Source organism: Trichosurus vulpecula, chromosome 5 (assembly GCF_011100635.1).
Source record: "Trichosurus vulpecula isolate mTriVul1 chromosome 5, mTriVul1.pri, whole genome shotgun sequence".
Lineage (NCBI taxonomy): Eukaryota > Metazoa > Chordata > Mammalia > Diprotodontia > Phalangeridae > Trichosurus > Trichosurus vulpecula.
In genome coordinates, this window is record NC_050577.1 from 95,248,348 (window position 1) to 95,272,806 (window position 24,459).

The following is a 24,459-nucleotide window of genomic DNA, read 5'->3' on the forward strand; positions in this document are numbered from 1 at the left end:
GAGAGATTTCTCTTACTAAGAGAGAGAAAGTGGTTTTGGTTTTAGAAAACATTTATTATTCAGTATTTTTATCACTGGTAAAAACTAGTATCCTAAGAACTAAGAGTTTTAGTAGCATTACAAATTTGATATCGATGCTTCTGGATAAAAGCACAAATTTCTTCCCAAAGCCATCTGAGAACATCAAGAATTCGCTGAATCAGCCTTTTAAAGAAATTCTCCTCATCTTTGCTTTTCTGTATTTCTTCTTGGATTAATTTTTCAACCTGACCGTAGATCTTATTGCTGTAGTGGGAGTCTCTATTGTTCTTCATCATCTGGTTGACCATTGTTGTGAACTCCCTGACCTGGACTTCCTTCTCTTTTCCTGTTGCATCATTGTTGAAAGCACAGTACCGTCCCCCACATCTTTCTACCAGGTTCACAAAGTCCTGATCCTTACATTTCTTTACGAAATCATCAATGCTCTGCCCTTTTAGTCCCTCACTTTTAGTGAATAATAAGACAGTGTGTTTCAGTGCATCGTTTCCAAAAAGTTTTTGAATGAGTTGAATGGTATCCTTCTCTATTTTAGTGAAGCAACCTAAAGATATTACAAGAACAAACACATGAGGCCCTGGAGAGGAGATCGCCAGACACTTGGCAAGTTCTTCTATAGTTTCTTCCACGCTGTTGTCTGTATCAAAAATGCCAGGTGAGTCAACCACTGAAAATATCCTGTTATTCCTCATGCTGCTTGCTTTTTTGCATGTCTTGGTTACTGAAACTGGGGATAATTCAGATCTAAATGCATTCCAGCCAAGGATAGTGTTTCCTGTGGCACTTTTTCCAGACCCAGTCTTCCCCAAAAGGACAATTCTTATGTCTTCAGAGTAAATGCCAGGTTCAGGCCCTCCTGGGAAGAAGAAAGACATATTCATAACCTCCTTTCACAGACTGAATTGAAGTTAGAAATAAGGTACCTATTAAAGTGGTCACTTTACTCTTCAGGTGAGTGCCACAGTTTGGGCCCCTAATTTAACTTTGTTACCTGCTGCCTCTCAAGGACCCTGCCTTAGGGTTTGAAGACATTTTCTTTCTTTCTTTCTTCCTTTCTTTTTTCCTTCCTTCTTTCTTTCTTTCTTTCTTTCTTTCTTTCTTTCTTTCTTTCTTCTTCCTTCCTTCCTTCCTTTCTTTCCTTCCATTCTTTCTTTCTTTCTTTCTTTCTTTCTTTCTTTCTTTCTTTCTTTCTTTCTTTCTTTCTTTCTATCTTTCCTTCTTCCTTCCTTCCTTTCTTTCTTTCTATTTATTTATATTTCTAAAATTTCTAAATAAATAAAAGTCCCAACATTTTTATTGATATCTTCTGGGGTTTTTTTTTCAATGTTACCACAATTTCTGCCAGTATCTCTCTCCTTTTTCTTCCCCTTCCCTTTCCTGGAGGGCCATCCCACTTAACAATATTTTTAAAGGAAAAACAAAAACAAAATGAAAATCAGCACATCCGATCAATACATTCTTTACTTCAGCACTTTCTGTTAGCAGGAGTCCCTAAAACAACTTTTCTCTATCCTCTCTAATCCCGCCTTTCTTCATCTTCCTTCCCACCTCTGCTGTTATTGTGCCCTACTTCATAGTGAACCATCCTAACAGCAATATGCCTCAGGCCAGGCTTTGCCAGGACTCTTTCTAGCACCAGGTAAACAGGACTTTGCCCCAGGATACCAATATTGGCAGGGAGGGGGTGGGATAGTCTTCTTTTCCAAGGCTACAGTCCCAGGTCCTGGTCCTTTTCCCATCCCATCCTCCCTCACTTCTTTCCCCTAGTATCACCAACAAAGTAAGGAACAGAAAGGTAGGCCTCTCATCCCCCAGCTGCTATACTTGTACCTACAATTGGACTATCCTCTGCTTTACTCCCAACTCTGTCCCCAGTAAGGGGTATGCTGGAGCCAACTCATACTGACTCCCAAGAGCTGGTTATGAAATTTTCAATTTGACCCTGTTAAACCTGAAAGTTTGGTTGAAGGAGGCAAACAAGCTAGGTGATAGAAAAATCCATGTTGTTTATTATTTTCCCTTAAAGCATAGCTAAGCTAGCTTACTTGTATGTACAAGGAGTCAGCTTATGCTCTGACTGTCTGAACAAAGAAATGAGAAAACTTACATACGTTATTTTTAGCAGACTCAGCAAGCCTGTGTTACCTCACTTTTATGATCCCCATGTATGTTTAACTATGATACAAGAAGAGGATTTTCCTCAATGGAATAGATTTGTAAATACAATAAGGTAACAGTGTTGACAAGGGTCAGTTGAAACTACAACCCAGCGTTTCTGTGTTTCATTAACATTCCATAACATAGTATATGCCCGTAACATATTAAATGAGGCAGTCTCTCAGGATTAGGGTCTCATCCTTTAATGGTTAATGGGAAAGAATGTTCTTAGGTCAGCCAGATCTGGCCTTGTTGACAGAGAAAAGATATTTTCTGGGCAAATTTTAGAGAAAAAAGAAGCCCAGGTCCGGGCTCTTCTTCCAGCTGATCATTAATTCAAGCCCTGGCCCTTGATTGAAATTACAGAAATGATATAAAATGGTATAAAATGTTCCACAACCCTTTATACCTCAAAAATCATCAAAAGCTACAGATCAGGGGCTTGATTTATTGTTTTGTTGGGTGCGTAGACCTGAGAAAGTGATGGAGAAAAATATTAATATGCAGATTAGACTTTCAAATATGTCTTGCATTTTGCAGGAACCAGTTATTAAGCATTTGTCAGCACAGCACTGCCCCCAACCCATCTGTAGTTCTTTCCTGCTCTAGTCACCTTACTTTGTATTTGTTCCAGGGAATCAATCTCTTTCCTAAAATGTGGTGACCAGGACTAGACATGGTTCTCTTGATGTGCTCTCACCTGGAAAGAGTCAAATGGGACTATCACCTCCTTCCTTCATTATGGGCACTAGTCCCCTCTGAACAGTTTACAATGACTCTTCCTTGTTTTCTCAGTGCGTAGAGCATTGGTCTTGGATTCAGGAAGACCTGAATTCAAATCTGGTCTTAGATATTTACTGACTATGCGACCCTGGGCAAGTCACTTAAAACTTCTCTGAGGCTGTTTCCTTATCTGTAAAAAAATGGGGATAAAAATAGCACCTACCTCTTAGGGTGATTTATAAAGATCAAATGAGGTAACATGTGTAATATGCTTTGCAAATCTTAAAGTGCCCTCTAAATATCAGTTATTATTATTTTGTTTGTTGTTGTTGCTATTGTCATCCTGTTACCTCATAAGGAGTTTACAGTCTCCTGACATCTGTAGGTCTCGTTCACATTGACTGTTGTTTAGCCAAGCTTCCCACATCCTGTACTTGTGCCATTGAATTTTTTACCCTAGAGAGATTATTGAAAGCACAGGGCTTCCTTTTAAGGAAGGCTCCCAGTGTGTCCTTGCTGAAATTTCAGAAAAACCTTAGTATTACCAGCACCACATCTGTAAACAATCTTGAGGGTCGGGTTATTTCCGCTGTTGGCTAACACCTTCCATTTCGTGTTCATCCTAATTCCTTTCATTTTCTGAGTGTGACATTATCTAACAGGGTAAGAGAGAAATTCATGTGAAAAAGGTCTAGAGAATAAGCTGCGTGTTAATTTGTTATGCTTAACTGTACAAGAGAGGATTCTGAAAGAAGAAAGGGAGGAAGCAAGCATTTATTGAGTGCCTACTTTGTGCCTGGCCTTGTGCCAATCACTTTACAAATGTTATCTCATTTGGTCCTCACAACAACCCTGGATGGCAGGGGCTATTATTAGACCCATTTTACAGTTGAGGAAACTGAGGCAGACAGGTTAAGTGACTTGCCCAGAGTCACTCGCTCTTTTGAGAGTAGGGTAGTCTCGGAGAGGTTACTGGAAAGTGACAATGATATAAAAAGAAGCAGCATAGATAAAACATGTATTATTTTCTTCAAGTGAAAAATAGTTTTGCTCAGACTGTCCCATGAGTACTTATCATAGACCAGTAATAAAGAATGCTGCTATCAAAATTATAATAATAATTTAAAAGGTCTGGGGGCCTTTTTGAGCTAGGTAATGTCTAAGGCCCTTCCAGCTCTAATACTCTATAATTCTAGAGGCTAGATTAGGGGGGAAATGAGATTCAGGGAGATAGAAATATCCAGACTAAATGAGGGGGTCCCCGCTCTTATAAATGTACTCAGGAAAGAGTCCAATGAAAACCATTAACACTGAGGTATAAATGTCTGATGTGTCTTAGTGTGTTACCAGTCCTGGGGGGTGATAGAGAACAAGGCCAAAAGGGAATGAGACTCTAAGTGCTTAAAAATGTTAGCACTCAAGTTGGGAATTTTTTTTTTCTGGTGGGATAAAGAGGGAGACTTTTGGAGAAGATTCTGGGAAGATGGAGGAGTAGGTCAGAAAATTCCAAGCTCTCAAGATTTTCCCCCACAAAAAAGTTAAAATAGCACCTTAGGGCAAACAAAGTGTGGGTGGAGACAAAGAAAAATAGGGGCACACCAGGATCTTCCTTGGACAGTTTGAGAAGATCTGAAGAAAAACCCCAGGACCAGGTTTGGTCCCTGCGAGAAGTAAGCACCTCCAGGCTAGGTTCCGTTTCAACAAGTGGAAAGCCACTTAAATAACTAGCGGCAAGCTCCAGGGGTAGTTGGTTTGAGAGGCTGCCTCGGCCCCAACCACGGAACTTTTCATCCCGGGATAGTGAGGGGAGTCGTGCGTTTGAGCCCAGGAAGATTGCAGGAACCTCTGCTGAGGAGGAACGCCAGACCCCGCTGTGCACCAAAGAGCAGTGGGGCTGAGAAGGAATCATCACACTCCCGGTGGGTGCATATGCAGTGGGGCAGAAAACCCCTGGCTGTGGGCACTTACAGGAAGTTGGAAGTTTGGCTTTGGTTCCAGGCTAGAAGAGAGAACTAAAGATCTGCGGCAAGAGGCACCAGTTCCCATACCCCAGGGCGAGAGGTATTACAATAATCAAGTCATCACCACACACACACACACACACACACACACACACACACACAAATGCACAGGCAAAGGAGAAAGAATCCAACCATAGAGACCTATTATGGGAATAGAGATGACCGGGTTCATCTTTAGAAGAGGATATTGAAGTAAAGAAACCCCCAAAGAACAATGTCAAATGGTCACTTGCTCAAAAAGCATTTATAGAAGATCTTTAAAAAGACTTTAAAAATCAAATGACAGAGATGGAGGAAAAACAAAAATAAATAAATAAATAATAGGAATAATCCAAGAAAAACAAGAAGGTTATGAAAGGAAAATCAACCAATCAGAAAAGGAGATCCAGAATCTCAAGGAGGAAAATGACACCTTGAAAATTAGAATTGGGCAAAACGAAGCCAGTGAAATTATAAGAGATCAAGAAATAATTAAACAAAACATGAATAATGAAAAAATAGAAGAGAAAGTGAAACACCTTACAAGAAAAACCATAGATTTGGAGAATAAATCAAGAAGAGACAATATAAAAATAATTGGACTAACCAAAAGTTATAATCAAAAAAAGAATCTTGATAAAATAATACAAGAAATAATTAAAGAAAATTGTCCTGAAGCATTAGAACAAAGCGGGGAAGTAGAAATAGAGATAATCCATTGAACACCACTTAAAAGATATCATATCATAGTCAAATTCCAAAACCCCCAGCTCAAGGATAAAATATTAAAAGCATCAAGATTAAAACAATTCAAATATGAAGGTGCCGCAATTAGAATTACGTGAGACCTAGCAGCAGAGACATTAAAGGACCGTAGGTCTTGGAACACAACACATCGAAGAGCAAAAGACCTGGGGCTCCAGTCGAAAATATCATACCCTTCAAATTTCAGTACTATTTTGAATGAAAAAAAAATGGACATTTGACAAACCCTCAGACTTTCAAGATTTTGTTAAAAAGAATCCCCAACTTAATAGAAGATTCGACATACAAGAACCAAGAGAAACATAAGGTACATACCAAAGACTGATTATAAGGGATTCATAAGAACAGACTGCTTACCTTTTATATAACATAAAATGTAAAATGTATGTCTAACATTCTTATTAATAATTGTTGAGCTCATAAGAAAGAGGGGCATAAACCTGACTATGATATCAATTAAAAAGTAAAACCATTTAGAAACAGCTAAAAAGAGTAACTATTTTATACAAGAGAGGTACAAGAAGAAGAAAGGCTACAGAGGATTCAGATGGGGGAGGAGGGCTGGTAGTTCTTGTAACCTACCTCCTTTGGGAATGGGTTGAAGAGGGAACAATACATATATATTTAGAAGAGTATAAAAGTCTAAATTTAGAAGAAACAAAATGGTAGGGGTATAGTGAGGGGGGAGAGGACAAGGGAGGGATTAGGATATGGAGGGATTTTTAGAGGGGAGAATGAGAGAATAGGTAAAGGGAGTTCAGATCGATGGGAATGGGATGATAGGGAAGGGATCCTTGGAGGAGGAAAGACAAGTATTAGGAGGGCAGGGTAGTTGGTGGAGGATGGGGGCCTAGGCAAATAATAGGAAGGCAATGTAGCGGGTAGAAGTAAAGTAGAGGAGGCAGGAAGGATAGGAAACAAAAGATATGTACAAATATAAAAAAAAAAACAAGGAGCAGGAGTAGAGTATGTTTGGGAAAGTATATGCCTATGTATAAGTGTATGTATATATCTGTATGTGTATGTATATACCAAGAAACATATCTAAATTATATTGTAGCCTTCTGGGGGGGTGGGGGAAGGGGAAAAAAGAACAAAGTTAAAAAGTGCACAGCAGAGAACAAAAGAAAACGCGAGGAAGCAAAGAAAAGATGACAATTCTCAACACAAGGTGTATCATTTATCATAGAGGCTTTCTTGAAATGAAAATTTGTTGTTACATATTTTGAATCCTCTCCTATGTTCTCTTAGGCACGTGACATGCTTTTTTTTCTTTCTTACTTTATATCTAAATTTCAATATTTAAGTTTATGACTTGTTCTTGTTTCTTTTTTCTATTTTGTATTTGTGTTCTGGTAAAATAAAATAAAAAACTGTCAAAAAAAATAGAAATCAGAAGCACTTGATTCATATGCCTCAATGTCACATTACTTTGTTGTGAAAGTACTACAAAATTAAAAAAAAAATAAAACAGTAAAAAAAAGAGGGAGACTTTTCTGAGATCCTAAAATCTCAACATTGATTGAGCTGCCTATGCAAAAGTCCAATACCCAGGTTAGAAGCCTTATATTACTTCTAGTGGCTCCCCATTTCTCTTGTCTATTCAGCTGATGAGGGAACCAAAGTCAGGCACTGACTCTCTACTGTGTGTTCCTGTCTTGGGTCTATGAGAAAACATGTGGGGGTGGAACCAAGATGGTAGAGTGAGAGGAAGCAGTAGAATCTAAGCCCTGTCCAATACTTTATGACAATATGGCGCAAATTAATTTACTTATTCAGTGTTGTACCAATCAAGCCACCAGAGAACTACTCACAGAGCTAGAAGAAGTCACAATAATTTATCTGGAGAAGCAAAAGGTAAAAAATATCAAGGGGATCAGTTATAAAAGTGGAGAGTACCAGATTTCCAATTCTACTACAAAGCAATAATCATCAAAGCAACTTGGTAAGAAATAGAACAGTTATCAGTGGAACATATTAAGTACAAAATACACAGAAGTAAATGAACACAGTAACCTAGTGTTTGATAAACCCAAAGATCCCAACTATTGGGACAATAACTCATTATTCAATAAAAGTTGTTGGAAAACTTGAGAGTAGACTGACAGAAACTAAATATAGATCAACATCTTATACCATATACCAAGACAAAGCTCAAAATGGACATGTGATTCAGATATAAAAGATGACATTATAAGCAAATTATAGTGGAAGATGAAAGAAATTACCTGTCAGTTTTATGGATGAGGGAAGAGTTCATGATCAAACAAGAGACAGAAAGTTTCATAGGAGGTAAAATGGACAATTTTGATGGCATAAAATTAAAGTTTTTGCACAAGCAAAACCTAAAACCATCTAAAATTAGAATAACAGAATACTGGGAAAAGAATTTTTACAGCAAATCTCTGTGATAAAGGTCTCATTTCTAAGATATAAAGAGAACGGAGTCAAATTTACAAGAATAAGAGCCATTCCATAATTGATAAATGGTCAAGGGATATGAATAGGCAGTTTTCAGAGGAAGAAATCAAAGCTATCAATAGTCACATGAAAAATTCTCTAAATTAATACTAATCAGAGCAATGCAAATTAAAACTCTGAGGTATGACCTCATACTCATCAGAATGGTGAACATGACAAAAAGGGAAAATGAAAAGTGCCAGAGTGGCTATGAGAAGACAGGCACACTAATGCACTGTTGGTAGATCTATGCATTAGTCCAGCTGTTTTGGAAAGCAATTTCAGCTGCGCCCCCAAAGCTTTTAACTGGTATGTGCCTTTGACCCAGAGATATTCCTACTAGACCTGTACCCCAAAGAGATCAAAGCAAAAGGAAAAGGACCCATGGTACAAAAACATTTATAGCAGCTTTTTTTTATTGCAAAGAATTGGAAACTGAGGAAATGTTTATCAATTGGGAATGGATAAACAAATTATGGTACAATAATGTGATGGAATATTATTATGCTGTAACAAATGAAGAGGATGATTTCAGAAAAACCTGGGAAGACTTGTATGAATTGATGCAATGTAAAGTGAGTAGGACTAGAACAATTTACATAATAACAATAATGTAATGATAATGGTTTTTGAAAGACTTAGTAACTGATCAACACAATGACCAACAACAATTCTAAAGGACTCACGATGAAACATGCTACCCTCCAAATGTTCTCCAATGATGGACTCAGAGTGAAGATTGGAATGCATTTTCTTTTCTTTCTTTTTCTTTCTGGACTTGTACAACGAAGAAATTCGTTTTGGGTGACTATAAATATTTGTAATGAGTTTCATTTTTCTTGCTTTCTCAATAAGTGGTAGAAGGGGAGAAGTGACAGAGAGAATTAATAAATTAAATTAAATAAAACAGATCAAGTCAAATTTTTTAAAAAAGAAAATATATGAATCAGATTTGCTTCTCTTAGTTGTTATCTCATGAAGACAAATGAATACTATCCTAAGGATGATATGTGTTTACCAGTCCTGTGGAGGTAGGGGTCCCATAGGAAGGCAACAGGAATGTTGTTGTTTTGTTAGGGAAAAAGACTTTCTCTTTCCACCAAAATCTTGACTGAGGACCTGGTGACCCACAAGGGTTTTCTTTCTCTGGAGATCCCTTAAAAGCAGGAAGTTTCTTCTCTGTCTTGGCTCTTGGACAAGGATACAAAATGAACTAGGCCCATATAAGACTGTGTCCAGTCCTATAATTCTGTCATCACAATGACCCAGGTCCTTGGATATATAATTGAAATAATGGTGCTGAAGGAGTATGACATAGCAGTGGTACTATTTTTGACTTTGGGGTATTTTTATTTTTTTGAGACCACAGTGATTTTATTGGGAGGGAAATAAAAACTGATAGGAATCACTGAGACTTGGTAAGATGTGGCTCAACATAAAGAACATATCTTGTTTAAAAGTAATAGATTTGATAGAAGGGGCAGAGAAATAGTACTATTTGTCAAGAAAATTGAAACATCACTGAACCTGAGTGGGGACAGAATAATAGAGAACATTTTGGTAAAGATAAAAAAGTAATTTGGATGAAGGCACCAGATGGTAAGGATATCAAATTAAGGATAGATATGAAGCTAGGGCCATACCTAATAGACTAGATGGTAAGATAAGGAAGGTTCAAAAGAATAAGGAAAGGCTAAAAAATGGGCTTATTCTAATGAAGCAAACTCTAATAAGGATGCACATGAATTCCTACCCTCGGGTTGAGAAATCAGTCTCATTAGTGCAGGATGGAAGAGATTCAGCAAGTAGGCAAAAAACAGATCCTGCTCTCAAGGAGCTGACCATCTAGTAGGGAAGACAACATGTAAAGAACTATGTGCAAGCAAGATATGCACAGGATAAATTCAGGAGGAAAGCACAAAGCCCTAAGATTAAGAAAGACTGGGAAAGACTTCTTGGAGAAGGTGAAATTTTGTCTGAGACGTGAAGGAAGCCAGGGTAGCTGGGAAGTAGAGATGAAGAGGGAAAAGCTTCAAAGTATTGGGGACAAACAGCAAAAATATCTGGAGTAGGAGATGAAATTTCTCGTGCAAAGTACAACAAGGAGGCTAGTGTCACTGAATCACAAGAGGCCATAGAAGGAAGTAAAGTAAAGGAGAAGTAAAGACTAGAAAGAGGAACCAGGTTATGAAAGCCTTTAAAATCCAAACAGGGGATTTAATATTTGATCCTGGAGGCAATAGGGAGCCACTGGAGCTTACTGAATAGGGTGATGATATGGATAGATCAGTTAGGAAGATCAAGGAGAAGTCTTCAGTGAAGATTTTCAATTAGAGACTGGATGGCCATTTCTTGTGTATATTCATGAAGGAATTCATGCTTCGGATAATGTGTGATTGGACTAAATGAAATCTGAGGTCCCTTTAAACTCCGAGATTCTATTATTCTAAGAGATACTATTACAACACTATCCTATAAATTGCCTAGCTTGATAAAGGAGACATATGTGCGTGTTTGCATATATGTAGTATGTATGTGTGCTATGTATGATATAATATAAATTTTTATACATAGCACAGAACTGCCAAAGAGTCAAGACATGGCAATTCTAGGGGTTAGGGTAAGGGTCAATTGTCTAGGCATCCGTGCGAAGCTTTATTCTGTTAAAGTTAGAATATGTGATGCATTCTTTATTTACATTGCTGACAATTTCATCTTTCAGGAAAGTAGAGGGAACAAGGAGAATGAGTGCTCAAAACATAACTAATAAAGAAGAACTGATTAATGAAGGATTCATGCCTGAGGATAGAGTGATTATGTCATACTGGAGTTCCCTACAATCAAGGAAGGGTACACGCTGGACAGGATCAAACACGTATCCGGGAATAGGAAAGTATACTTCAGAAAGTTTAGGGGAAAGATAGGAACAATTTCATGGCCAGAAGGTTGTTGTGTTTGTCCTTCATTTTCCAAGAGGACCGGGACATCAGGGAAATGGTGACATAACTTGCAGTTGACTTTGATTTGAGTGAGGAAGGTCTGTGCAAGGTTACCAGCCTCACTTTCTCCTCCAGAGCCATCTGGGTCCAGTGGCTTGATATTTATCAGGATGACTGGAGATGACCCAGGATGCAATGGGAGACTTTTCACGTACTCACTTAGAGTGAGGAAAAGCCCATTCAGTGAATAGGCCTCTTTAAGAAGTGAGTCAAGGGATGGCCCTTTTAATTAGAAAAAAAAGAGAAAAAAAATCAAGCTGGGAGGGGAAGACCCTCAGGGTTGCTGTTCCAAAGAGAAACAGTTATCCAGAAACACTAAAAGGGAAGACAGATCCAAAGTGATAGAAGATTCTCAAAAATGTGTAGCCCAGGGCTCAGGTCTAGTATTGGTGTAAGACTCTTTTCCCTGGTAGAAAGGATTAGCTTAGAACTTGGTTGCCCACATGAAAAGCAGAGTTGACAAGAGCTTGGGAGAGAAAGCACTCATTCTTTTCCTCAATGAAGAGTCTTTTGCAAATGCCAGGCTTGAGGCCTGGCTCACAGATGAAATTCTGGTAATGTAATTGTGAATAATCATGATAAAGAAGACAAAAGGAAAATAGACCAATATGTTTCACTTGAAATTTTCTCATAAGCTCAGATATTTGAAAAAATTATGTGCTAAAATGCAAACAAAATGGAACCAAATAAAATGTTAACCAGCACAGTGCCTTGAATGTATTTGGTGCTTAAACGTTTGTTAAATTCAGTGAAAGAAGAACACAAATGAGTGGCATAAGTCTGTGGAAACAGTGTCAGAAAGAATAATGCCCATCATGGGCTGCAGCTAGTAAAAATGCTAAGGAAAAGAAAAAAAAGGGCCTTTTAAGCTATTTTCTAGGCAAGAGAAGGAATTAAGAGAAAGACAATTCTGTTATATGGGCATAGGTAATATAATTGCCTATAGAGAGATGCCATAGCGAATATGAAACAACTCAAAGACTACTTTGTTTCTGTCTTTTCCATTCAGGGGAATGGTATTCAGCCTGGGCAGTGTAAACAAATATAATTAAAAGGAGTTTGAACTGGTGATAAGTGAAAAGATGATATGAGAACCTAATAGATCTAAATAGGTTCAAGGAAGCCTTGGTGTAATTAAGAAAGACCTGAGAGGACTTCTAAGAACTGATGCATGGGGGAGTGAGCAGTTTCAGGGGAACAATGTATACAATAACACTATTGTAAAATTAAAAACTTTTCAAAGACTTTGGAATTCTGATACACTGACCAATTGCAGCTGCAGAAAGCTGAGGCTGATGATGGGTGCAGAACTGACCTGTTCAGCTAGTTCCAAATATATCAAACTATACTGTCACTCATCCCATATCTTTTATCTTCTTCCCAAAGACATAATAAGAGAGTTTATCAGATGCCTTATTGAAATCCACATGTATTATGCCAAATGCATTAACCCTGGGTCTGCCAATATAGCAACCCTGTTAGAAAGAGAAAGAAAGGGGCGGGGGGGGGGGAGGGAGCGGGAAAGGGAGAGGGTGGGTACGGAAAAGACATACATTTTCAGACATGGCCGATATGTGAATTAGTTTTACTTAGCTATGCTTATTTGTTATGAGAGAATTTTTTGAGGGGTAGGATCAGAGCGGTAGTGATGCCCCCTCTCCCCCACCAAAAGAAGGAACGAACATCATCACAATTAGCATTTATAGAATTTTTTAAGGTTTGCAAAGCACTTTACGCATATTATCTTATTTATTCTCACAGCAATCCTGAGAGATAGGTGCTATCATTGACCCCATCTCATAGATGCGGAGCCTGAGGCAGATAGAGGTTTAGGGACTTGCTCAGGGACATAGAGCTAGTAAGTGTCTGAGGCTGGATTTAAACTCAGGTCCCCTGACTCCGGGCCCAGCTCTCTGTCCACTGTACTACCTAGCTGGACAGAGGAAAACAGAAGCAATTTCAGGGAGAGATACTTAAGCGAGAGAGCTGTGGAACTAACAAATTGAATTTATCAAATACTTTTTGAGTATTTGTATATGATATATGTATATGACAAAATATGATATATGATAAAAAAAATCATAGTTTTCCTCTTTCTGTTCTTTGTATGTGGGAATGTTCATTTTTGCTGGTATTTGTCAAACTTAAAATGACAAAAAAAAATTAAAATTAAAGTCCTAAGATTAAAAAAAAAAAAAGGGGCTTGGCCCAGTCAGACTCCACCATGATACTGAGATGTAATAGCTGAACTGATCTTTGAAGAGACCTGAAAATGCTCTGGAACACTGGAAATGGGCATATGTCTCAATTTTCAAAAGAGGGAAGAATGTGAATTTCTCAATCTGCAGATTAGGAGCCTGCTGGCTAGTTCCCAGAAGAATTCCAGAGAGAATCTTTAAACAAAACCTAACCTTCCTATAACTTTCACTCATTGCTTCTAGTTGCAAGTGAAAAAACTCTTCCTCTGAATGACAGTCCTTTCACATGGTTTGTGAGCACCTAGTGGGGCCCAGTAGCAATCAGCATGAGCTTATTAAGAACAAAGCATGCGAGATTAGCTTCTCTCTCTCTCTCTCTCTCTCTCTCTCTCTCTCTCTCTCTCTCTCTCTCTCTCTTTCCCTCTTTGTCTCTCTCTCCCTCCCTTCCTCCCTCTCTCTCTCCCTCTCCCCCCTTTCTTTCTCTTTCTAACAGGGTTGCTAGATTGGTAGACCCAGGGTTAATGCATTTGGCATAGTGCATATGGATTTCAATAAGGTATCTGATAAACTCTCTTATTATGTTTTTGGGAAGAAGATAAAAGATATGGGATGAGTGACAGTATAGTTTGATATATTTGGAACTGGCTGAACAGGTCAGTTCCAAATGACTGTAGGGCAGAGCCTTGGGCACCAGGACCTCTATTTAGTGAGGAGGCCCAGAATAGTTTCCCCCCCACCCATTTTCCACAAGCTATATTGCTTTTGAATTTCTCTGGAATTCTGCAACATGCATCCACTATGGGTATTTTCCTCTCTACCCCTCCCCCTCCCCCTTTTAGTTTCCTTTTGCATGTTGTCTTTCCTCATCAGATTGTAAGCTCCTTGAAGGCAGGGACTACCTTTGTGCTTATTTGTGTTTGTATCCCCACTATGCTAAACACATTGTGCTTAGCACAGTGCCTGGCACATATAGGCACTTTAAAATGTAATCATCTTCCCATGTGCCTGTCTGCATCTGGAATATTATGTTCATTTCTGGGTACTACATTTTAGAAAGTTATACTGGCAATCTGGAACAAATCCAGAGAATGGCAACCAAGATAATAAGGGAACTAGGAACCATGTTATATAAGGAATAACTGAAAGAATCTATGATGGTTAGCTTGGGGAAAAGAAGATATGAACTGAGTTTTCAGATGAAAAAATCAAATCTACCTATAGTTATATGAAAAATGCTCTAAATCACTATTGTTTAGAGAAATGCAACTTAAAATAACCCCGAGGTACCACCTCACATGTGTGGTTAACATGACAGAAAGGGAAAATGACAAATGTTGGAAGGGATAAAGGAAAATTGGAACATTAATACGTTGTTAGTAGAGTTGTGAATTGATTCAACTATTCTGAGATCACTTTGGCACTATGGCCAAACAGCTATAAATCTGTGCATACTTCTTAACCCAACAATCACACTGTCTATATCCTAATGAGATTTTTTTAAAAAGCAAAAGGACTTATATGTACAAAAATATTTATAGCAGCTCTTTATGTGGTGGCAAAGAATTGGAAACTGAGGGGATACTCATCAACTGGGGAACGGTAGAACAAGTTTTGGTATATGATTGCAATGGGACACTACTGTGCTATAAAAAATGATGGAGAAGGATGCTTTCAGAAAAAGCTGAAAATATTTACATGAACTGATGCAAAGTGAAGTGAGCAGAAGCAAAAGAACATTGTAAACAGTAACAGCAACATTATGCAATAATCAGCTGTGAATGAATTCTCGGCAATGCAGTCTTGCTATGAAAGAGACAGGAGATGTGACAGTAATATCCAAGACAGAAAAAAGTAATCACAAAACATCAGAACATTCTAAGAGTGCAAAAATAGTGTCTGATCTTGAAATTCCAGAAAGTATCCATTCTCTATCAAGCCCATGGCTCAAGTCTAGATGTTTGAAATTATGTCTTGCCTTAAAAAATTCAGTAAACTTGGAAGCATTTACCTGGAAATCATTTGAGAAACTTTACTATACTTTATAATGAAAAAAAATTTGGTGTGTATATTCTCCTCATAGTATAAATGTTTGAACAGGGTTTTGTTACACTGGCTCAAATCCCTAAAGGATCTTTGATTTCCTCAGCTTTCAAAAATCTTTTTTTAACATATTTTCCACTTACATGTAAAAAGGTTAAACATTTAAAAAAATTCTTTCCAAAATTGAGGGGATGTCCATCAGTTGGGGAATGGCTGAACAAACTGTGGTGTGTGATTATGATGGAATCCTATTGTACTATAAGAAATGATGAGCAGGATATTCTCAGAAAATCCTGGAAAGACTTGCATGAGCTGATGTAAAGTAAAATGTGCTATGTACAAAGTAACAGCAATATTGTAAAATGATCAGCTGTGGATGACTTACTATTCTAGCAATACAACAATCCAAGACAACTCTGAAGGACTTAAGATGAAAAATGCTATCCATCCCCAGAGAAATAATTGATAGTGCCTGAATACAGATTAAAGCACACTATTTTTTACTTTATTTTTCTTGAGTTTCTTTTTGTCTGTTTTTTTTCACAACATGACTATTATGGAAATATTTTTTTTTAAAAAATCTTTCCTAGCAAGAAAATTCCAAAGGAGTCATGATGAAAAACGCTATATCTACTTCCAGAGAAACAACTGATGGAATCTGAATGCAGATCAAAGCATACTATTTTTCACTTTCTTCATTTTCCTTGTTCTTTTGGGTCTGTGTTTTCTTTTATAGCATAACTAATATAGAAATATGTTCTGCATGATTGAACATGTATAGCATCTATTAAGTTGCTTGCTGTCACAGGGAGAAGGGAGCAGGGAGAGAGAGAATTTGGAAGTCAAAATTTTAAAAAATGAGTGTTAAATTTTTTTTTACACATTTGGGGAAAAACATTATTAAAAAAAAGACATGGACAGGAGGGATATGATAGCTCTCTGATATTTCAAGGGCTGCTATATGAAAAAGTGACTAAAATCTGTTCTGCTTGGCTCCAGAGGGTACAACTAAGCCCAATGGATATAAGTTATAGGAAGGCTGATTTTAGCTCCATCAAAGAACTTCTTTTTTTTTTTTTTAACAAAGAACTTCTTAATGATCAGAGCTCACCAAAACGGGATGAAACAGCTGACTCATGAGAGAGTGAGTTCCAATCAGTGGCAGTATTTACCTAGACTAGAGGCTTGTATAATCACTTTTTGGAGATGTCTTAGGGAGAACATATGATGCAGCTAGGAGTCAGAAGAGGTGATTCCTTCCAACTCCAGGATTTTTTTTTATTGTTTTATACTAAAGAGTATCTTGAAATTCTCAAGTCAAGCAATTTAAACTGTCATTAAAAAATATGCCAAAGGTCACTTTTTATACTCCTGGAATATGGATATGATTTTCAATGAAAAGAATTTCAAGCACTTAATTTAATCATTTGAATTAGTAGATATCTTATCTACCTGACATTCTTCTAGGAGGGGGAGGAGTGGAATTTGATTGATCAGAGGTGCCAAACAGCAAATAAGTATCTCAGAGTCTGACCCTCTGTAATTTCACTGAGTGGATTGTGAAATCAAGGAGAGTCTCCTGACCAACCCCTGCAACACTTCAAATATCCCAGTAATGAGAAACATGCTGGTGGATTCTAGTTGCTAAAAGCCCCTTACCAGAGATTGTAGCTTCCTCTGTGGTAGGGAGGGTCCTCACTGGGCCACTCTTGTCACTGCTCTCACTGGTCCAGCCACCATCATACACAGCAGAAACTCGGAACCTGTACACAGTCTGGGGTGTCAGTCCATCAATGTCACAGTACATCTCGTTATTTCCTGTGCTGTGTTCATGCCATTCTCCTTCCTCCTCAACAGCCTCAGTCTCCTCTCTGTACTCTATTCTGTAGTCCGTAATCTTGACTCCTGCTCCAACAACACTTGGACCCTGCCAGCACAAGGTCACAGAATGTGGTCCCACCACAACAGCTTCTGGCTTCCCAGGAGGGCAGCTTGGGGGAAGTGTCCTCACAGCGGGGCTGACATCACTGCTCTCACTGAGCCCTAGCTCCCACACCTCAGCAAACCTGAATAAATACTCTGTGCCAGGCTCAAGGCCACTCACTTTGTATACCTCTGGCTTTCCAGACACAGGGATGGTGGTCCAGTCCTCTTCCCTTACAACCTGGTACTCTATCTGATAGCCAATGATCCTCTCTTTCTTCCCAGATGCTGGGATCAGTGTGAGTTCTACACAGTCATGTGTAACCTCGCCAATCTGGGGAGGGGGAGGTTTGACTGGTAGCTCAAAGTTGGTACTGACCAGCAGTCCCTTTTCATAGAGGTAGATGGAGACCCCCTTGTTCTCCTGGTCTGGGACAGATGCCACAATGAATTGGGTCTTCTTAGTGGAATGATTGGCCTTGGCAAATGTTGAAAAGGATTCTGCCAATTGTATTGCTTTTCTTCTTGTCTCTGTGTCCTTGACCCAGGAGGAATATATCTTTTGCTCACAGTCAGGACTGAATGATTCTGGATTCCGTAGCCACTGTTTCCAATCTGCTAAGTAGGGTTCCTCCTGCAAGGAGGTGAATGCAAACACCAGGACAAATCTGTGGGTAAAGCCTAGTACCACATTGTCTACCTCGTTCTGGTCAGTTATGACCAGCACCTCCTTCAGAATGGTGAGGTAGGAATTGACCACCTTCATCTCCTGCAGCTTCTGATCCAGAAACTCTGAGAGCCTCCTAGTGCTGAATGGGGACTGGCTTTCCCTGATTAAAATCCTGGTTAGCTCATCTTCCTCTGCTCTGCCTGCTCGGATCAGGGGTAAAGCCTTGGCCATTTCCTTCTGTAAGAGCTGTCTGTGCTGCCTATTTAGCTCTTGGAATAACTTGACCTTTTCCTTGATTGTAGAAAAGACTGAGAGTCCTGGTGCCTCCAGCATGTCATTACACTTCTTGTCACACTCAGATAACTTCTCCAGAGTGTTCTGGGCATCCCACACCAAGCTATTGCTGATACTTCGAGCCAGCCTGGCAGCCTTGGAGCTCAGCTTCTCCAGGGGGTACAGCCAGACTTGGAGGGGCACCCCACGGCCCCTAAGCAGCTTAGGAAGGGAGGCATAGACTTCTATTGCATCTTCATAAGTCACCGGATTGGTCTCAAGGACAAAATCCCCATAAAATTTACACCTAAATTCCTTGATTGATTCTTTCTCACTGTCCTCCATTTTTATCTCTCCCCCTACTTTTCCCAATACTTGGGGAATCTTCTCTACTGCAGCCTTCAATCCTCCTCCTTTATTCTTAACATTTCCACTGGTGGAAACTTCCTGATCAAACACAAAGAAAGCCTGGGCCCCATAGAGCACTGCAGTGACCACGTGGGTGGCTGTTCCATTATCAAACACATCAGGGTAAGTGATATTATGATATCCCAGGTGGTTCATCGTGAGGTGGGAATACTGTGTAGTCACACTGTACTTGAGAGCGACCCGAGCTTTCTGTTGGGATGTCTTGGTGTCATTTAAATACTTGGCAGAGCCTCCTACTTCAACCAGCCCCGCCAGGATACTTAATTTCAGCTCTGCATGGATATTCATGGCTTTAGTCTTTTCATCAATAGAGTCAGAGGTGATGACGTGAAAGTCAGTCTTGTATTGATCTTCTGTGATTACATCTCTCTCCAGGGTCTCCCTGTCCCACAAAGTGATGCCTAGAATGGGACAGAGACATTAGGGATTAAATCACAGATTGCAGAAGGAACACAACCTGTAACTCTAAGGTGTCCTTTCTAGCAGGGACAGCTGGGCCTGGGAGGCAGCTTGTGGAAGGAGAGTAGGCAGGGCAAGAGGCACTGATGCCAGAGGTGGAGAAAATCCAACTCTTGACCCAGAAGGAACTTCTCTAGGCCTCTGCAACTCCCTTGTTCCACCGAGCCTTCTATGACTGATGGGGGAACCCTTACAAAGCCTCTCCCTACTCTGAACCCCTAAATCTGGATCCTTATTCTTCTCACCCCATAGCCACAGTACATACCTTCCTCCTCTGATCCCTTCTGTTCTTTCCACAGGTAGGGAAGCCTCTCTTCCTCCCAGCCTGGGGACTGCATTCTAAAAAAAGGCCTATGTTGATATAGATTTCACAGGGTTTACAAAGCACTTTCCTCCCAACACTTTTATGAGGTAAGTTGTGCCAATGTCAGAACCATTTTGCAGACAAATAAGCTGAGACTCAGAGAGATATTGGTTACCCTTTTGCAAACACAGCTAGTAACTGTCAAAGCAGAGCCCTGATCTTTTGACTCCAAGCATAGCCTACCACACTGCCTATCCTAGATAGAAAACAGGAAGTGTCCCTGAATGAGGTCCCCACCTATTGGGGGTTCTAAGAGGCAGTCGTATGCAGAGTAGGTCTTCAAGTGGTAGCTAGGGAGACAGTAGTTAGAATTTGCTCTAGAGCATGAAAATCAGCTATGCTGTAAAGCGAGATGCCGTGGGGTAGTAGCTTGAGAGCTGGCCTCAGAGTCAGGAACCTGGTGTTGAAGTTCCTCCTCTGACACACCCAGGCTGTGGGACCATGTGGGCAAGTCACTTCCTGTCTCAGTGCCCCCAAATAATTCTCCAAGCTCAAGTTTCAGAGAAGCTGCACATCTGGGTTGTCAAAGGAAGTCTACTCATTGGGAGTGCCCTGTATCAATGACATCAAGGGTCTTGTCCTTATCTCTAACTATGCCTCTGAGACCTGTTCTCTAAAGCATCGAAGTCCACTTATATACAAATCATTCCCAGTCCTCACTCTCACTAAAGGAATATGATGGCACTGCCCTTTCCCCTTTCCACAACCAGGCCATTTACATGATTAAGGCTTCAATTCCCCTTCAAGACTGCCCTGGATCTTCATTGTAACTGGATTTGCTCCCATGTACAAGTACCTTAGGTCTGTCAGGGCAAATACTCCTCTTCCCCATAACACAGAATGTGTCTGACTTACTTCAGCCACTGAAAACCCTTGGGATGATCATGGACTCTTTTTGCTAGATCTTGCAGAGATTGCCTCTGTTTTTGATATCTGCCTAATGGGGTGAATGAACCCCTCTCCTAACTTGCTCTCCTAGTCCATTTGCACCCCTGCCCCTGATGCCTGGCATCAGAGTACAGTATATCTCTGATGGACTAGCATTTGCAAGTACATAGTCTCTCCTCTAGTTGGATCAGAGTAATAATCTAGTTGCCCTCTGGCTGGGAGAAAGGACAAGATAAGAGACTCCACTGCTTGGTGTTTTCTCCCAACCTAACCTTCTTACTCACAGCATTTTCCTTCTCTACCCCTTTCCTGACATTCTCCTCCCCTGATTTCCGGAATAAGGTCTTTACTTTAGGAGAGTAATTACCAGGGATAAAGGTATCTGTGCGGCAGTCATAGAGTGTCCCCAGATGCAAGGGACAACCAAGAGCTGGGATCTGCATTGTCATCTCCAAGGCCATTGTGTCTGATGTTCTTTCCCTGTGGAAGAAAACTGAGATTTGAGGAAGTTGTGGAACTCATGGCCTAGCCTGATGCTGTCACAGAGACAATCTCTATTCCTCCTTCCAGGCTCCCCCAATCTCTGATGATCAAGAGCCCTTCAGGGAGATTGAGGATGTTCTGGAATAGAAAGACATCATTCTTTTTGAGGGCAACCAAAGAGTCAGACCCAAGGAATTGTTTCTCTTCTTAAATTAAAGTTTAGCAACCTTTTTTTGCTTCACATATCCTTAGGCAGTCTGATGAAGCCTTTGCACCCTTCTCATAATGAAGTATTTAAATGCATGAAATAAAATATATAGGATTACAAAGGAAACCAATTATTCACGGACCTCAGGTTAAGAACCCCAGAATGAGAGAAGCATTGATCCAAATTAGGTCAGGGGATGCTGGTAGGAGTAGACAATAACCAGGAAAACTAGCTTTGTTGTTTTAATGTCATCCGGATTACACTATCTGCCTTACTTTTGTGGGTTATTTATCCTCACAACAGCCCTGGTGCTATTCAAACACTGTATGCATGTGTATACAAATATACACATATATTTACATACATATCTGTATGTATTTGTATATATATATATATATATATACCCATATTTGAATGTATGCATAGACATATAAATGGATAGCCTAATGGAGGCCATGGAGTATGTGTCTCTATATGTGTGTATAAATCGTATGTTTACATATATATATATATATACACATATGTACACACATATATTCATATACATAATATATTTTTTTCTGCACCTATTTAGCATAATTATATGCTATTGTGTAATATAAATGATGTGCAGCTTATAGGGCTGATTTCCTAGAGAATTTCAAGTTTTATTTTTAAAGGAAAAAAATCTGCTTTTCAGATATTTTCTAGGAATCTTAGTTGTCTGTCAGGGAGAAAATAGGAATCAGGAATCATTTCTTGACAACTTGATGGACTAAAAATGTAGAAATCCCCCCAACCACCTGGTAACGTAATAGTGGAAAGGAAGGAAAATAGAAAATAGAACAAATTACATGAACTGGATGGTCTTAACCATCCGTGGTCATAAGTCTTCGTTGTCCTTATAAGAGACGCCTCCAGAGTGGTCCCAATCGTTACTTTATCCCTGCAGTTTTGTCCAAAAGGATCTTCTTCACAATTATAAAAGTACTTGATCACCTCCCCTAGTCTCCTTCCCTTGAATAGGGAACGTCTTGTCATTCTGCTAATAGATCCTGCCAGGTGCATGGCAAATATTTCCCCAGAAGGCCTCTTCTTCCCCTTGAATGATTCCTGCTTTCTCTACTCCATTCTCTAGTGTGAAAAGTGTTCCTTCTCTATCCTAAGTTTCAACAGTATGCAAACAGCTGTTGATTGGCCATATACTCTAAAAGAGACTGAAAAGTTAGAAAAAACGAAATCTGTACTCTAGAACAAGGCTGTCCAAAATGCGGGACCCGCAGTATGTTATGCGGCCCACCTACAAGCATAGAAATTCACGTAAATGCTTTAGTAAATGAAGCAGAGCTACCATAGAGCTCTCACTAAAATGGCAAATCAAAATATATTGTCTATTGTTTCAATAGAAACCTAAGGTTGGACAGCCCTGCTCTAGAAAGTTGAAGCTGCTATCAGCACTTCCTTTAACTTATTAATCTGTCTCTTGCTTTTAGTTTGATTTACTATCTTTGACCCATAGTAGTCTTCTAAAACATATAATTTCTCTCAAGTGATTGAGAGAATTTGCCACAAACTGTTCCAAAACTGTTTTGCTCCTTTTTTCCCCTACATAATTAATAATAATCAGAATATCTAACATTTAGCTACCCTTCTCCAGAGGAAGAGCTGATGGAGTCTGAATGTAGATCAAAGCGTACTTTTTCTTTACTTTCTTCATTTCTCTGGGTTTTTTTGTCTATTTTTTTCTTTTTAACAACATAACTAGTATGGAAATATGTTTTTCATGACTATACATATATAACCTAAATCAAATTCCTTGCCTTCTCAATTGGGGGGGTGGGAGGAGAAGAGAGGGCTCAATATTTTTGAAAAAACAGGTGTTATGACTATTATGGATATGTTTTGCATGACTACAAATGTATAACCTATATTGAATTTCTTGCCTTCTCAATAAGGCGGTGGGTGGGGAGGGAAGAAGGGAGAGAATTTGGAACTCAAAGTATTAAAAATGAATGTTAAAAATTGTTTTTATGTGCAACTGGAGAAAAATTAAATAATAAAGAAAAAAGAAAAACAGATGTTAAAAATTGTTTTTAGATGTAATTGGGGAAAAATAAATTATTAAATCATTGGGGGGGAAATATCTAGCATTTATATAGTGCTTTAAGGCAAACAAAGCACTTTATCTTATCTCATTTGATCCTCATAACTACTCTGTTGGGTAGATATTATCGTTACTATTCCCATCTCATAGACGGTAAAGTGAAGCTAAGAGGTTCAAATGATTTAGTAAGGATAACACTGCTAGAAAGTACCTGAGATGGGATTCAAACTCAGATCCTTCTCTCCACAAGGCCTAGCTGCCTCTATAGCCTAAGAGACAGGATGGTATAGTGGAGAGAGAGCTAGTCTAGCAGCCAGGAAGACCTGGGTTCAAGTTCTGCCCCTGACATATTCTTCCTCTGTGATCCTAGGTAAGCCACCTAACTGCTCAGTGCCCCCAGGGACTCTCTGAGACTGTTAAATTGCAAAAAAAAAAAAAAAAAGGCTGATCTGGGGTGGCCACAGAACTCCCTATGGGGAGCTTGGCACACTCACGAAATCCCAGGTCTGATTGCAAACTGAAAACCCCATATCCTGAGTCTATGACTGATTCTTTCCATTCTGAAAATACTACAGTTAATTGGAATGCTCTTCTTTCCACAATGGGTGCTCCCCCTTTGGGATCCACTGCCTATGGGAGATAACATCGAATATTCCTATAATTCAATAGTCTATTTAGTCTAGATTTGTCCCCAAAAGAGAAAATAGCCAGACTTACCCTAACTTTATCTTCAGAGAAACAAGTCCCCTCCAAGTGGGGAGAGGGAGAAAGACCTACAGAAATGGACGGGATTGCAGCAGCCGTCACCCTGACCCAGTTGTCTTCTTCAGTTTTATCCTGGCAAATGCTGAGAGAAGCTTCTCACTTCAACAAAACTCACTAGTGAATTTTCCAACTTCTTGGTTCTGCTGCACACAGGGTCACAGATTTATAGCAGGAAGGGAACCTTAGGGATCATTTCACCAATGAAGAAACCAAGGCCCAAAAAAGTTAAATGAGTTGCCTAGGGTCACCCAGGCAGAAAATTTCAGAGAGAGGATTTGAACCCAGGTCTTCTGACTCCCATGTTCTTTTCACTGCACCATAACAATTCCCTGTCCTTAACTGGTCTGCCAGATTAAGCAGCATTTGTGCCTAACAAATCTCTTCTTTCCACTGTCTCTTGCTAACACAGTCCACTTCAAAAAAAAAAAAAAAACAGTTTTGACTTCACCTTCAGGAAGAGAATGCTGATATTCCCAGAAAAAAAAAAAGCCTTTAAGATCCTTTCCAGCCTTGAAATGTTCTGGGCTGCTGCA

At 39.4% G+C, this 24,459-nt stretch overlaps 1 protein-coding gene across 1 annotated transcript; it reads right to left on the bottom strand.

The window, feature by feature from the left end:
* Positions 1-50: 50 nt before the first annotated feature.
* On the bottom strand, positions 51-24,169 carry LOC118849596 (stonustoxin subunit alpha-like). Its single transcript, XM_036758515.1, has 4 exons — positions 23,879-24,169; positions 20,755-20,867; positions 17,041-19,077; positions 51-895 (listed from the first exon to the last, which is right to left on the bottom strand). Exons 2-4 carry the CDS (start codon positions 20,846-20,848, stop codon positions 93-95), a joined length of 2,934 nt encoding a protein of 977 aa, XP_036614410.1. The 5' UTR covers positions 20,849-20,867; positions 23,879-24,169; the 3' UTR covers positions 51-92.
* Between the last annotated feature and the right edge of the window lie 290 nt (positions 24,170-24,459).

What these genes read in the sequence shown, in the direction of transcription:
- LOC118849596 (XM_036758515.1), bottom strand. Translation starts at nt 20,848, where the DNA reads ATGGCCTTGGAGATGACAATGCAGATCCCAGCTCTTGGTTGTCCCTTG. An exon ending in CACAGATACCTTTATCCCTG is followed by an intron (nt 19,078 to 20,754) that starts GTAATTACTCTC and finishes GTCCCATTCTAG; the next exon opens with GCATCACTTTGTGGGACAGG. An exon ending in AGAGGAAGCTACAATCTCTG is followed by an intron (nt 896 to 17,040) that starts GTAAGGGGCTTT and finishes TCTTCTTCCCAG; the next exon opens with GAGGGCCTGAACCTGGCATT.